The sequence below is a fragment of the Rhea americana genome, unplaced genomic scaffold (assembly GCF_003343005.1).
Source record: "Rhea americana isolate MKP2758 unplaced genomic scaffold, rheAme1 scaffold_151, whole genome shotgun sequence".
NCBI classification, from domain to species: Eukaryota; Metazoa; Chordata; class Aves; order Rheiformes; family Rheidae; genus Rhea; species Rhea americana.
The window spans coordinates 1,967,593-1,982,535 of NW_028185606.1; the positions used below are offsets into that span (position 1 = coordinate 1,967,593).

At 40.5% G+C, this 14,943-nt stretch overlaps 1 protein-coding gene across 4 annotated transcripts in view; it reads left to right on the forward strand.

The window, feature by feature from the left end:
• RGL1 (ral guanine nucleotide dissociation stimulator like 1) overlaps positions 1 to 14,943 on the forward strand; it is a 78,590-nt gene that overhangs the window by 50,356 nt on the left and 13,291 nt on the right. For 3 of the 4 annotated variants that reach the window (XM_085299676.1, XM_085299680.1, XM_085299678.1), the window contains 6 exons: positions 1,117 to 1,301; positions 4,506 to 4,630; positions 5,246 to 5,461; positions 9,311 to 9,414; positions 10,577 to 10,661; positions 13,073 to 13,162. In XM_085299676.1, the coding sequence (XP_085155802.1) occupies positions 1,117 to 1,301; positions 4,506 to 4,630; positions 5,246 to 5,461; positions 9,311 to 9,414; positions 10,577 to 10,661; positions 13,073 to 13,162 (805 nt within the window). The remainder of the gene's footprint in view (positions 1 to 1,116; positions 1,302 to 4,505; positions 4,631 to 5,245; positions 5,462 to 9,310; positions 9,415 to 10,576; positions 10,662 to 13,072; positions 13,163 to 14,943) is intronic. The other variant, XM_085299677.1, reaches the window with a different exon arrangement.

A 14,943-nucleotide genomic window follows, 5' to 3' on the forward strand; every position in this document is an offset into this window, starting at 1 on the left:
CGGTGCTCTGTAGTTGGCTTCTTATTTTTGCTTCATAATCCCCATGTATGTGAGAAGGTCCAAGTTAACCTTCCTGAATGAGAACCAGAACCCCCTGCAGCCCCTGTGACCCTTAAACATCCTTTTCCTGTACTAACAGCATGGTTGAGAGACCTCCTAGGACGGTGTTTGACTGCCTCTCATTGCCTTCAGGCTAAGGCTAAAAAGTAGCCCTTGAAATCCAAATTTTGCTCATACATTTTTATATTATGCATTTTATAATAAAAATCCTGAAACTGGGCACTGGTGGTTGATGAGAGGAAGCGCACCAAAGAAGCGTTTGATACAGCGCTTCAACTGGGCAGCTGTTGCCAGAGGATCCCTGAAGGAGTCATGAAAACCTTGTTTTCTCTCCTGTATTTTTCCGCAACATCCTGGGGAACGGTGGTTATGCAAACACTGCAGCTTCTCTGGGGCACAGCTTTTCCTGCTGGCATGGGAGTGAATCAAACCTAGAGTTATTAAGGAATTATGTTGTGCTTTTGAAGGTGTGCCTAACTCTGGTAGCAGCTCAAACATGGCCATGGTATAGCTAAGCAAAAATCTTCATCTGCTTAAATGAAACTTATCTCTGAGGTAATTTGCAAGTCTCGTTTTGCAAACTTGACAAACTGCAATACAAGGAAGCAAGATGTAAGGAATACTAGTAATGTAAAATGATCTGTTTTCATTCAAGATGGTTGCTTTGTATGCTTGGGAGAGGGTTATTTCTATTATTATTATATGAATTGTTTTATCAATAATTATTTGATATCCTGAGCTTAGGGTCTCAGTGTAGCTTTAAAAATGGATTTGATTCTTCATTACTTTGCATTTTGAGCTATAATGGGATTCACTTGCAGTAGTGCAAACCAGGAGCAACTTCAATGAAGTCCTTGGCAAAATCTAAGTGAGATTTTAATAAGACCTCATGGATAAAAAGAACAGCTAAAATTCTTTCCTCAAAAATGTCTTCATACTGTCTTCATAGGGCATGAATGTCTGAGTGTTGTTTTATTATTGCATTAGGTACACATGCATATTATTGCAGGGGTATATATTGTATACAATGTGTGTTGTCTGTGTATTTGATTTTAGTGCAATAGCATCAATCTTAAGAGCCTGGCTTGACCAGTGTTCTGAGGATTTCAAAGAGCCACCCAGCTACCCGTGTTTGCTGAAATTGCTGGATTACCTTAAGAGGAGTATGCCTGGCTCTGACCCGGAGAGGAGGGCACAGAACCTCTTGGAGCAGTTCCAGAAGCAAGAAGTGGAAAATGACAGTAAGCTCACTTACAGCTTCCTTCTTCCTTTCTGTTCTCCCAGCCTGTATGGTGCCCCAGGGGGTTGTCTGGAGTTTGTTTCATTAACTCTCCTGCTGACTGACAATATCTTGATACCTCTAAGAGTCAGGTTCGCTAGAGACTTGTGAACAAGGCTGCAGGTTGTGGTGCGGGGGGTGAGGGGGGACAATCATGGAGCGCAGGCTCCTGTGCCTATTTATTCGAGGGTGAATTGGGAGCTCTATCGCTTCTGGTATTCAGCCAAAGCCTTGGGATTGCTGCAGCAGCTAAGTGGTTGATTATCACAGATTCCCCGTGTCATTGAATTAAAACATATAGCTGCTCTTCAGTTGGTTTTCTCGTTTCAAAAATGAAAAAACAGAAAGAAAACCCCAAAGCCCAGACAAAAAGCTCATCTTACTGGTCTGTGACAAAATGCAGCTTGAGTCACAAGCCTTGTTGTCATGAAGCTTTTCTTCCTAGTTACCATCATGTCAAAGGAAGTGTCTGTGGCTGTTTTTTCCTATTTGAGTGGCTGGCTGCTAGTATCCAAGGACAGAGGAAAAACTTACGTTATTGGGGGTCACAATCCACTGAAACAATAGTGAACTGTAGTAACACAAATATGCTGTGTGCAGCATCCAGCCTGACACACAGCCCTTACCCTGGTTAGAAGGTTTCCTGTGGCATAGGCTGAAAAGCTCATGCAGTGTGTGAATGAGAACTAGAATCAACATCCAGCTTTGGCAGAGGGGAAAGGGGGAATAATTCATGCAATAAGGGACAAAGGAAATGACAGAAAAGAAACATTTCATCCTATAAAATCATACCGGATGTTCCAGAAATAACATGTCAATGCATAATGTGTTGACGTGCCAAATTAACTCAGTCATTGATGCATACATAAAAAGGACTACTGCACACAGCCCAAATGTTTTTCTTACTGAACACAGGTAAGTGAACAGGGTTGCTAATACGTGCCTATTGATATTCTTCATGGGATTTGAGTCTCACGGGTCAAACAAAGAAAGTTTGGAAGGGCTATATTTAAATCCAGCTGTTGTTCAAAGTAAGCAGAAGTTCCCTGAGTTACAGACAGGTCATTTGAATTAGAACATTTTCCAAATTGTGGCAGATTAGAGATTCTTACTTAAAAGAGGAGGAGGAGAACACAGTTAATATGGAGCATCTACAGAGAGGAGTTTTAGGGTAATCACTTATTTTTTGTCATAACTTTATCTGTGCTCTTTCAGAGATTTTGTTCAAAACTCCTAATATGTTGTCTACAATTAGATTTGAAGACTTGCTGTTAATTGTTCTTCTAAAGCATTTCTATTGTACTGTAAATTTGCAAATTTAGGGCCTAATCCCACAGCCTGGTTTGTGTAGTGAGACCTCCATTCAATGCCGCCATTGTCCAGGCCAGCAGATTAGATTGCAGCATCGGGTACGTAGATACGACGTGGTCCCTGCCTCAGAGAACGAGGCAGGGACCAAGGCAAGAGAGAGAGTTCAAAGGGGCGTGTGGTTGCTATCAGTGAAGTCGGGAGGGCAGTGGGGCGCTCAGACAGCTCAGGGGATCAGAGTTGTTTGAAGATGATAAGGTACGCTTAGTGTAAGAGGATTCCGGCTTTTTCGGGGAGCGGAGGGCAAACTGGTTACCCATTACAAAGATGAGAGAGAGAAGGGAGAAAAAGGGGCATGGAAAAAGAAAAGCTTGCATAACACTCAAGGAGCTCATTTAAAGGGATCTGTGAGTTTTCGAGCAGGATTGCAACACAGTGATGAGGATTTTGGGTTGAATTTAATGAGCTGAAAGGAAAATGAGGAGTTATATAGAAAGAGGAAAAAGATTGACTTTTTTAACAGTTCAATAAAAGTCCATTTAATTACACTTATTATAAATGAACCACAGAAAAATAAGGCTGGAGTGGAGCTCCATTTACCTCATTTAGCTCTGTCAATAAATTGTGCAATTGGAATGTACAGATGGAAGTCTAGATACAGCCAATAGCTATAATTTGTTGCATCAAAACTGTAGCAGTTTACGTTGATAACTAGGTTTTCCAAATACTGAAGAAAAGAAAAACAAGTATTTCGGAAAAAAAAATGAAGTATCACACTATCTACTCTTGTAACTTTAATGCTTGTTCTGCTTTAATTGGATATGGAGAATTTTGCAACATACTCTGAAATGTACTGCTTGTTTTTTATTAATGAAGTCTCAGTAGTATTAAACCCTGTACTTTTGCTGTTAATCTTCAACAAATGGTAAAAAACAATCTATTTCTTTTTCATTCTTTTGGTTTTCCTACAAGAGAAGGAGAGAATTTATTTTCTGGGATCTTCTGTTTGACTTCCTTCTGCACCATGGAAAATAAGGGCATATTTCTTTGTCTTTTAATGTGGCTTTGTTCCAAACTTTTAGAAGCCAAAAGGTGGCACAGAGCATCTGTGAAATCCCTTCCCTTCTGTGCTGGGTCTGCCCCTTGGTGAGGAGAGCTCTCTTCTCTCACCTCCCCAATGCTGCTCAGTGCAGATTTCAAAGCAGCACTCAGCTGAATACTGTAGATGATCACTATATTCCTTTTTCTGGGAATACAGTGAGCATCTTCCCAGATGGAGGGAAGGTGAGGAATATTGGAATGCTTCTCTTAAATATAATCCATGTAGCCCTGTGAAGGTGAGAATGATGCCAAGAGAATCTGGTAACTTGTTTTTTTTCCACACAGGAGAGAGAAAATCTGAATCTAAGAGTATTCCTAATGCAATATCTTGGGATATAATTGCAGTCTGGTCAAATTGATTTTTTTTCAGATTATAAAATGCCTAAATACTGAAAAGTAGATTAACAAGGTTGCAATACTAATAAGAAATTTTTCAGGAGAAAAAAGCTGCGCTTTCAGAAGATTAGCCAGTGGATGGATTGAGCCATTCTTCAGCTGCGAGATGCTGAATAGATCAGTTCTCTCTATTTTTTTCTTCTTCCACCTTTCATTTGTCCAAATTATTTTTCTGGTTATAATTTTTTCCAACTAAAATTTGTATGTGGTACAGTGGGGCCATTATATCAGATAGGATCATTTAGGGGCTCTGCTGTACAGTGATGATTAAAAAAAAAAAAAGAAAAGAAAAAGAAAAACATTCCTTTGAATCACTGTTTGTTGTATGAATTTACCAAGTCAGATTTTCCCTCCTGCACAGATGGGTTCCATAGCACTTCCCCATGTAACCTAGATGATGAAGAAGAAATGGAGATTAGTGGTCCAGAAGAATTCTCTTTTTTCCAAGAAGACCTCGTGGCAGAGCAGTTGACATACATGGATGCAGTATGTAGAGCATATGTACTACTCAAAACACTAGGGGTAATAGTGATGGGCTTCTAAAATCCTTTAAAAGGATTTTTACAAGCTATAAGTATAGCATTCCAAAAGAGGTCTGTTCTTGGGCTGCAGAGCACAGCTCTGCTTGGTTATCCAAACCTACTTCATTCATTGGCCTGTTTCCTTCAGGTATTCCAAAGTCTTTTAAAAGGTGAGAATGTATACTGCATAGAGATCAAATTTAACATTTGACACCTGAGAAGTATCCCTGTTTGATTGTATCATTACCTTGTCTAAAGATGCATAGGTGCTTTGGTGGTTCTTCTCTAATTTGGTTTGTATGTATCAGTCTCTTTCAAAATACCATTATATAAAAATTTTCCCCTTCATTGTGCAATTGGTACAGGTGTTTCTTATTTTCCAGGGCTATTTAGCTGCCAGTTCTTTTCTGCCATCAAGCCTATAAAGAATATGCTGAAGTATATTTTAATCTAAGAAAAAATAAATATTTATCTCTTAGTACCATCCTGGACTAGATCCATTGGACTGTAAATATGCATTTCTTCTGTGGAGAGAAGAAATCTAGAAAAGTCCTGCTGACTTACATCTGTTTCACTCTAGAAGCTCTTCAAGAAAGTTGTACCCCACCACTGTTTGGGATGCATCTGGTCTCGAAGGGATAAGAAAGAGAACAAGCACCTGGCACCTACCATCAGAGCCACCATCTCTCAGTTCAATGCAGTTACCAAATGTGTTGTCAGCACTATCCTGAAGAGCAAGGAACTCAAAACACAGCAGAGAGCCAAGATCGTTGAGAAGTGGATTCATATTGCGCATGTAAAGCATTTACCCTCGACTGTGCAGGGGCCTTTGAGTGATGGAGCTGGTGGGAGGGAAGGAAGGGTGCTGTATGCTTTGGTCCCTGGCCATCTTAGTTACTTTCGTTGACGCTAACTCGGCAGTATCAGGTAAGGCACTGCCTCTCCTCTCCAGTTCCCCACTGTGGAACGGGGTTGATGCTTGCCTGTTAGCAGGGTTGAGAGCGCTAATTAATGGATGAGGGAGAGGCTCTGCCTTGCAGACAGGAAGAGCACAGTACTTGGTAGCATAACATTTATGGCAAGATAGGTATGAATTCAACCAGTCCAGTTCTCTAAGAAGAAAATACTTGCTTATCACGATGCAGGTAGCGAATGTATGCTGCCGTCACCCTAAGGTTAGTCTTGATTTCAGGTGAAGGTCAGGAGTGGAGTAGAACTGGCACTTGTGCAGGCAGTGGGCACTGTCAGAATAAGCTTTGCACTTGCCTGCCTCTGGGTGTTACTGTTCAGTCAGTGACTGTCATGCTCCCTCTCCTGCGAACACCGTAAGAATTGAAGTCAAGTATGGTAGAAGACATAGCACAAATGGTTTGTGTTTATATATACGTGAAGGTAAAGTAAATACTAAGTCTTAGGTAAGTGATTACAGGCAAAGCTCGTTTCCTTCTAAGTAGTGTAGCCTTTCTAACATGGAGAAAATGAAATTATTGTTCATAGTCTTTTATTTTGAAAAATCCTCGAAGCTCAAGGGTGTTTGCTTACTGAATTATTTACTGTTTATATTGGATATACAAAGCTGCTGATACTACTTAAGAAGTAGGAAAAAAAAGTCGGGTTACAATATGGTATCTGGCTCAGAACCTTGTCTGTTGTTTTATCTTCCTCTTAACTTTTTCCTTTGTTGTCGTCTTATGTTTCTCTAACATATTTTTACCTTTTGCTACAAGACGAAGGAATTGAAGCAGATTCTTTGTGTTTCTTCATCTTTATGTGAAATGGTTTTTGCTTGCCTTCTTTATGTAACTGTAGTTTGCTATTTTCTTAGATTTTTCTCTTTTATTTTACTGTAACCTTCCTAAGCTCTCCTTCAGAGCACTGGGCTATTGGCACTAAACTAGATCTCTCTTAAAAGGACATTAAAGCACTTTAATATGGATGTGTGTTGACTTTGTTTTAAGGATCACATGGATTCTTTCAAAGCTATACAAAATAAGCAGTCATAAAAAGCTGAAGCCAAACAGAGGGCCTTCCAACCTTGACAATGCACTTCTATGCTTCCAGAGGCAGTATTGTTAGTACTGGCACCTAAACTCATGCAACTGCATGGTTCAGGAAACTGGTATGGGGAAATAGTCTTTCACCTCTATTTTGGCACTTACGTTGACTCGTTTTTGTTATCATTTGATGGCTGCTTTATAGCCCATGTGAATGGATTAGGAAGTTCCGTTCCTATTTTCCGTGTGTGGGCCTCCGGGTCGCAGAGGGTACCAGCTAAATGGGCCTTTACAGGGCACCCTTGGCTCGAATCTGATGATAAGATCTGTGCAGCTACCTGCTCTTCATGGGGGCAGCAGGAAGGTCTAGGGAAACTGGGACAATCAGCACCCTCATAATCTTGATTTTTTGGATGGAGGACTTAGTTCTCCACCTCCATTTGTTCAGTACTTCTCCCTTTACTTAATTCATGCACGTAATTAAATATTCCAGTCACATGAAAAATGCATGTGCACGCTCTGCAAAATAATTGCACATGTAGAACAGCTAGTTGCCTATATACTTAGCTGCCCACTTCTGAAGGAAGTTGCTTGCTTTGTGCATGCAAATGAATGTTTGAATAGTTAGAGGCCTGAATTAGAAAATAATCCCCTCATTAAAGTGCAGTTATTCACTGACAACTAACTCTGTAACTTAGCAGCATGGAGTTCCACGTTTGTTATCGGTTCATGACTTTCTGATCCAGTTTCTTAGATTACAGGATAAGCTGAATACTTTTTCTAACTGCCAGCCCTTTCAACTCCACCTAGATCTAAAGTTTCTGAGCAGGTGCAGCCAATTTTTTTGAGCATAATATTTTCCATAAAAATAAAAAGTAAAAATGAAATCATTAATATCCTGTTATGCTCGATTTTTTTTTTAATCAAGTTGTTTCTGAGCAGTATGCTCAGGATTCTTTCTGGTTTTCCCCTTCTGAAGGACGCAGCATGAAACAAAGCTGTTGAAAGTAGTTTAAAAATTTCTTTCTACATACAAATGAGTTTGCTAAAATTTCATCTGTAATCAGTTATATCATTGAGAACACAAAATTCAATATTAACTCATACCATGGTAATAATTAGGCAACATGCAATTAAGTCAAAACGGTTCCAGACTGGAGCTTCCAGTCCAAACTCCTGTTGTATTTGAGAAAATGAGATGTTAAGGATTTACATCTCTAAATCCATATTCTCCCCAGCTTGAGTTTCAAGTTGAACATAAAGAAGGTTTTTGTTCTCAAATGTTGCTGTTTTAGTCTCTTAAGAAGAGCTGTTCTGTGACTTCCCTGGCCCAGATCATGTCAGAATAGCTTACAGGTCCTGGGTGTCCTACCCCATGACCCTGAACTCCAGTGTTGGTCTTGATCTACCGTAACTGCCGACCTACTCTGAGAGCTCTCGGCCTTGTCAGTCTTTTAAACCACATTTTGTTAAATGCAGCTTCCTGTATTGCACGAAGATATTTGAGATAAATATATAGGAGTAAATGTACTTCCTCTGTCTTGTTCGATCAATTCTAATGCAGCTCGTATGAGCAGAGTTACTAGTATGTTAAGGGCTGGCATTTATTTGTCCTAAGCTCACTCTACATTTCTTCAGTGCTGTGCAGAGATGCTCCAAAGGAAATACGTTGTCTTTATTTTCACCTTCCTTTCATAAGGATCCTTTACGTAATCAGCATTATGCAGAGTTACCTTAGTATAATAATTAGGGTCAGAATTGTAGTTTGAATTTATATGCAACAGTCAGATCGGTGTGTTTTGTCCACTTAATTTGCTTGTCCACATACCTGTTTGTGAGGGCTTGTATAGGCAAGAGTTGTCTTAAGTCTGTGGCTCCTGTGCTTTGATTCACAAGCCACCAACAGACTTGCAGGAGTTCCCTGCAGAGGCAATTGGTCACAGGCCATGTTTTTTCCCCTCTCCTTACATTCATCTGCTTAAGCAGGAATCTAAGCTGTTCTTTTCAGGATAACACTTTTTGGTATACTTTTTCCTCAGAAGCTTTTGTCACAGAGAAGTTGCATGAGAAATGTCTATGACCAATCTCTCTGTTAGGATTTGACCCAGCTGTGAGGAAGTTTGAAGTTTTCTCTTAAACAGTGCACATACTTGTGTAACAGGTTATTCCTTTGCATATCTTTTTATTTTTAATTGACACATAGATGTTTGAGAGTTAACATTTTAAATACCATGTACAAAGAGGCAAAGCCTGATTTTTTTTTTCTCCCCACCTAAAGGTGAAAAAGGGATTGGTAACTAAAAAGGGCTTTTTTAGAAGTGAAACATTCGTGCTCTTTAGCCTGGCTTCATAGCCTCAGTTCCACTTTTATTTGCACTAGGAGAACTGGAAGCTAATACTGCAACATCGCTACAAGTACATGAAAGTGAGGAAAACAAGATATAAGTGCCAGAATCCATGAAGGGTTTTGGTGGCTGGAGAGGGAGAGGGGAATGATTTTTTTTTTTTTTTTTGATACTCAATATTTGTACAGCTGCCTGTTTAGCAGTGAGAATGTGCAGCAGGCATGACACCAGTCAAACAGAATAGCACTAACCTGCTTGTAATGCTGACATTTAATACTCCTCCGTTTCTAACCGCTCCTTTCACAGGAATGTCGTATCCTGAAGAATTTTTCCTCCTTGAGGGCCATCGTTTCAGCACTGCAGTCCAACTCCATCTATCGGCTGAAGAAGACCTGGGCTTCTGTTCCAAAGTAAGCCTCCCCCCGCCCCTTGCTCTCTGGCCCTGCAGCTCGCCCCAAACAAAAATGAAAAACTCAGTGTTCTTCATTGTGTCCTTTGTGGCCTTTCCATTCAGCTCCTTCATGGACTTGTGTTCCTGCCCTCAGAGGAACCTCTCGCTGCAGTGAGGCTCAAAACCCTCATTAGGGTCTGACTGTTGAGAGCCTCTCTTTGATATTGAGGGAAAGGCCTGCCCTTAGTGACCTTGAGATTCTTCTGTCCTTTCTAGCATATCAGATTTTCCACCCCCTATTTTGTAAGAATACAGAAATAGTTGCTTACCCAGCTTGTGCACACCACTCTCAGAAGGTCCACAAAATGCCATCAAAATAGTTGACCGCTGTCTTTTCTCACATGAGGTTGAAGGAGGTCTGTGATCCTACAGAACCTCACCAATCCTTTCTTTCTTCTAAGATTTCTTTAGAGAACATCCCTAGACCACAAAATTCAGATTCGCATTGAAGACAGTTTCTTAAGGGGCAGTAGCTTTTTGTGCGCCAGGCATGTTTACTGCATGCAGCAGACACTAGAAATCTTGCACAGCAGAGATGGTGTTTTGCTCATTTGTTTTAGGAGGAATAGATTTCTCTCCTTTGCAAAGATAAGCAAAGAAAAATGTTTCTGCTTGCTTAAAAATGTAACCCTGCCATGCAGTGTAAGTCTGCATTTCCCCTTCCAATCACTTGCATTCCTGTTCAAAATACTGCCATCTCTGTTTATAGTGTTGGGCAATAGAAAGGCACTCGTCCAGTCAAATGCTTACAGCTTTGCAGAGGGCTTGGAACAGAGCAAAAATGAGTCCTTATGATACCTCTCAGCTATCATTCTGCTCTTTCTTATCTGTCCTCTTTCCTGGAAGAATCTCATACTGCAGTGTGATTGAAAACCCTGCTCCAAGTCCTAGTACTGATAGCAGCATGTTTTTGTGATGCTGTAAAGTAAGGCCTCGATGTCCTGGGAGCATCAGAGAGTCTCAGGAGAGTTCTCAGGAGATGTGCTATCAGATGCATCCTGTTGTTATCTTTTTATATGCTTAACCATTATCCATTCATCAGAAAAAAAGCTGAATAGGAATCTAATCTGATTTAGAGTGCTTACTAATAACCAAAACGATTCAAATCTTTTCCTGTACAGAGACAGAATGCTGATGTTTGAAGAGCTGTCTGATATCTTCTCGGATCATGACAATTATTTGACAAGTAGAGAGCTGCTAATGAAGGTGAGAGTTGGCTCGAGTGCAAGGCTTGTAATCTTCAGCAGTGCTGAGGTTAGCCTTTTTTCTAACCAGTTGCCAAAACTCATCTTTCCTTGAACTACTCTATGCAGTACTTCAGGGGAGATGGACTTGTGGCTTGTAAAAACAAACAAACTCCATGCTTTTCTGCTGGGATGAGAGGCAGTTTTATTCTTCCTAGAAAGATCTACGCTAGCAGCAGACTGTTGAGCTTGAATACTGTAAGGAGCAAGGCTACAGCAGCACAGATTTCTGCAGGGACTTGCTCACAAGAAAGTAGTTCAGGGCCTTCGTTGGTCTTGAAGCCCGTCACATTCAATGTCCCACTGCTGTGGTTTGGACACGGCTAGGTCTGGCTCAGGGATCTGGCTACGTATGCCAGATCGAACCTGGGCTTGCACTGAAGCAGTAACCAGGGCGAATAGGTGCTGTAGCATGTAACAAGATGAGTTGCTAAATAACACTTTGGCTTCCTGCTTGTGCAGCCTTTGGGTAAATCTGGAAAAGGCTCAGATTTGTGCTCGCGAGTGCAAAGCAATTCCAAACAAGATGCTCAACTGGGCTGTGCCACTGGAGCAATGCCATTTAGCTTCAGCTGAGGGATTAGACCAATATGTTCTAACTATCCCTTACCTTTCTTGGAACTAGAAAACAGGACTGAGAGTTTTGATGGAACAGGCTTCCTGCTGTGTGTGTGGCCAGATGAACAACAAAGCAGGCTCTGTTCGACGTAGTTTGACTTCTGTGCTCTCCTGGGTGAACCCCAGCTAGCTCAGAAACTTGAAAGGAGCTGAGAAAGAACCGTAGGGAAAGGTTATGTCATACAGAAACTAAAGGAAGTTCCGATGGTAAATTTTTCTGTTTACTTAAAAATTTGCTGTAAATTGTCTAACCAGTTTACTTTTTGGCAGTGTCTATCCACTGTCTCACATTTGTATCTTATCACATTGCCTTTATATCTAAACATCATATTTTGCTCAGGAATCATGGGTTGTTACTTATTATTATCCATTTATCAACATATATAGTTTAAGTTTAAAGCAGGTGAGACAATAATAAATACAGAAGAAAACTATGTATGTGTCTTAGAACAGCTTGGTTAATTAAATATTAAAAAGACAAAACAACAACCCAGTCTGAGACCAGACCTCTTGGCTCCTACCAAATTACTGTCTCCAGCTGTTCCAAGTAGATTTGCAAAACATTTTGAAAGCAGTGAGTGGAAAAAAGTCCTACAGAATAGCTAGATCTTCTCTCCTGGTGTTCATCTTGGACCAATTTGGATTGGAGGATTAGTGTCCACTGAATCCTTATTAAAGTCTTTGTTTTCCTTTGCTAAATAGTCTCTCCAGGGAAGCTGTGTTTGACCTTGCCTGTCCATCCTGTAAACTTCTACATGTAGCATAGACAAAACGCTGTATAAAACAGGCTGGCCGGCGAGGAGAGGGAGCACCGCGTTCTCTCCTCCCCCAACAACGGTTGTGTTGTGAGGCTGCAGCTTCAGCCTCTGTTTCTGCCTGACTGCCACTGTTAGAGAATCTCAAGTTTACCTCCCACTATCTTGAAGAAATTGAGACTACTGCACTCCTTTTTTATTTGCTCCTATTTTACAGCCAGGGAAGGAAATAAAATGAGTTTAAGTGACCTGCTCATTTCACTCTGACTTAGAGAAGTTGTGACAAGAGGATCTTTACAAGTGTAGGCTGTTCTGTGCCTCTTAAAAAGACATTGATAATGATTCATGCCACATCTGTCTGGTCACTGGAAAAATAACAGCAACTCCCAGCATCCCATATGGATCCAGGGTAAAAAAGGCCAGAGATCTATTGTGAAACAGACCATCCATTCACAGGAAAGCTTGAACTGGGGAGATCAAAGCCTATTACTTCCATTTCCTGCATGGTTTTGGATTAGTCAATAAGCCACAGAGGTTAGTTGCTGGATCTCTATTTTGCAGCATAAGAAAAACAACAAAGCATTACATAAGAGGGAGATGTTTACTTGTACCAGTCCTGGTTAGGAAATTATACAGAGATCTTAAGGTCAAGAGTGTCAGGATTGTCTCTCAGTTCAGAGAAGCATCTGGACACGTGAAGTATTTTTAAGTTTCTCTGATTTAACATCTCAGGAGATCTGCAATACCACTTAACTTTGACTGGACTAGAACTGTTTTGCAGACAAATTCCCTTAATAGTCATTTTGTGGGATTTTGCCAAAATTCACAGGCAGTGCAGAAGCCTCAGAAAATTAGCATCTGCGCATACAGACGTATGTATCTGCACAGCAAATATTTTTGCTGACCTAGCTTGACTCAACAGGTGTATTTCGAATTATTTCACACAAATGTAGTTGCCAGCTTACCCTTATCTCCACCATTCATTGCCATTCCCTCACAGGAAGGAACATCCAAATTTGCAAATCTGGACAGTAGCGTGAAAGAAAACCAGAAAAGAACACAGAGGCGTCTTCAACTTCAGAAGGATATGGTACGTCTTGTCTCCCTTTCCTCCCCTGTCTGAAGTGATGTGATTAACCTCATCATTAGTGAATTACATGTGAGGCAAAATCTTGAAAGGTATGTAAGTCAGTGTGCAAGTAGGTAGGACATTTAAATACGCCTTTTGTCATACAAAAATATCACTAATACATCAATGCTGTTGATTAGCCAAGACAAAGCAAGTGAACCAAAAAGTTTAGCTTGAGCATGAAGTCAAAATGCTTGTCCCTCTAAATATCTGCCTCAGGCTTAATTTTCTTTATGCTCTGGTTGATGATAAGCAGCTAATACAATGTGCATGTAGCGTGTGTGTGTATTTCTGTATATATAAACAATTACAAAGTGAGATTTGCGCTATACTGTTGCAACCAGCACATGGGCTATGCTGAGCTGTCAAGCTGCAACAGCTTGACAACAAGGCAGCTGTTGTTTTACTCCAGTAATGCCCATCTGTTTACCAAAGTGCCAGGGAAAATGGTTATATAAAACATCAGCACATCCAGTGCGTTCAGTGAGCTTGTGCTGAGAACGGCCAAAGACTTCAGGATTCGGTGGACATAAGCAGGGGCCCCGTAATGTTTGCTCGCACCCACCTCCCCTTGTTCCCTACAAGGGGATAAGTGGGCGCATGGGACTACGGCTTCCATCCCCACTTGCATTTGCTTCACATCCAAACCAGCTGTTCAGGATGGACACTCAGCCAAGAGTTTGGCCTTAGTTTCACATCTCATAGAAATTTACTAAACCTGTGGTATGAAAGAGTATTGACTGACTGATGAGTATAAAGACATATTCGTTGTTTTCAACTGTCTTGTATCCTGTCCTACAGGAACGAACTCTTATTAATTACTCCCGTAATGCTTTAGACTGAAATCGAGGGGGAAACCACATAGCTGTCAGTTAGTAAAATATGTAATGTAAATACTAGAATTCTTGTGTTACAGAAAATCAGCTCTGGCCACAGCAGAAATTTCATTTACTTTTAAACAAGCTCATGAAGCTACTGACATATTAGCATGAAAAGTGCACAGAGTTTTATGGAGATTGCTTTGTAAAATGTCTCTGCTTTCCAAATTGCTGATGAAAATAACTTTTGTCTCAAAGTTGGCAAACATAAAGAAGTACAGGGGAAGAGAAGGCAGGGATAGGGAGGCAAAACTGACAATTGCGGATTTTGTTTGTCTTTTAGTTTGACTGGAAAAAATACAGATCCTATGGCAGAAACAAGCGTTTTCTTCACAAATGTATAGACAATCCAAAAGTTTTAAATCTGAATCCTAAATTAATTAAAACACAGTAACTGACTGGGGAAGATGTGCACTTCTTGAAAGAAAAAATTGTGATTGTGATCGCATGATCTGATATCATTAAGTAAAATTCCACAAGAATGAGCCAGGGAAACTGTTTACACAAGGTAGCCAGGACCATTCCCCAGGGCTTTTTCTTGTAGCAGGTAACTGTGGGACCCTTTCACTGGTGCTGATATGAGCCTTCCAAAAGCGGAGTTTCCTAGAAGCTGCATAGAAATCAGCTTATGGAACCAGTGTTGAAATATATAGCTGCTCCTTAATATCTGTCATAGCATCCTCCTCTCCTTAGAATTTGATCTAAGTACTTGATTAGATACTGAGGATAATGTGATGAGACACTGATAAGAGAAATCATGTCATTTATAAAATCGTTATTTTGTTGAGCAGACTACTTTTATAATCATGTTTCATACAGCAATATTGTAACTAGGGCATTATTGCTGTTTCTCAGTCAATTAAT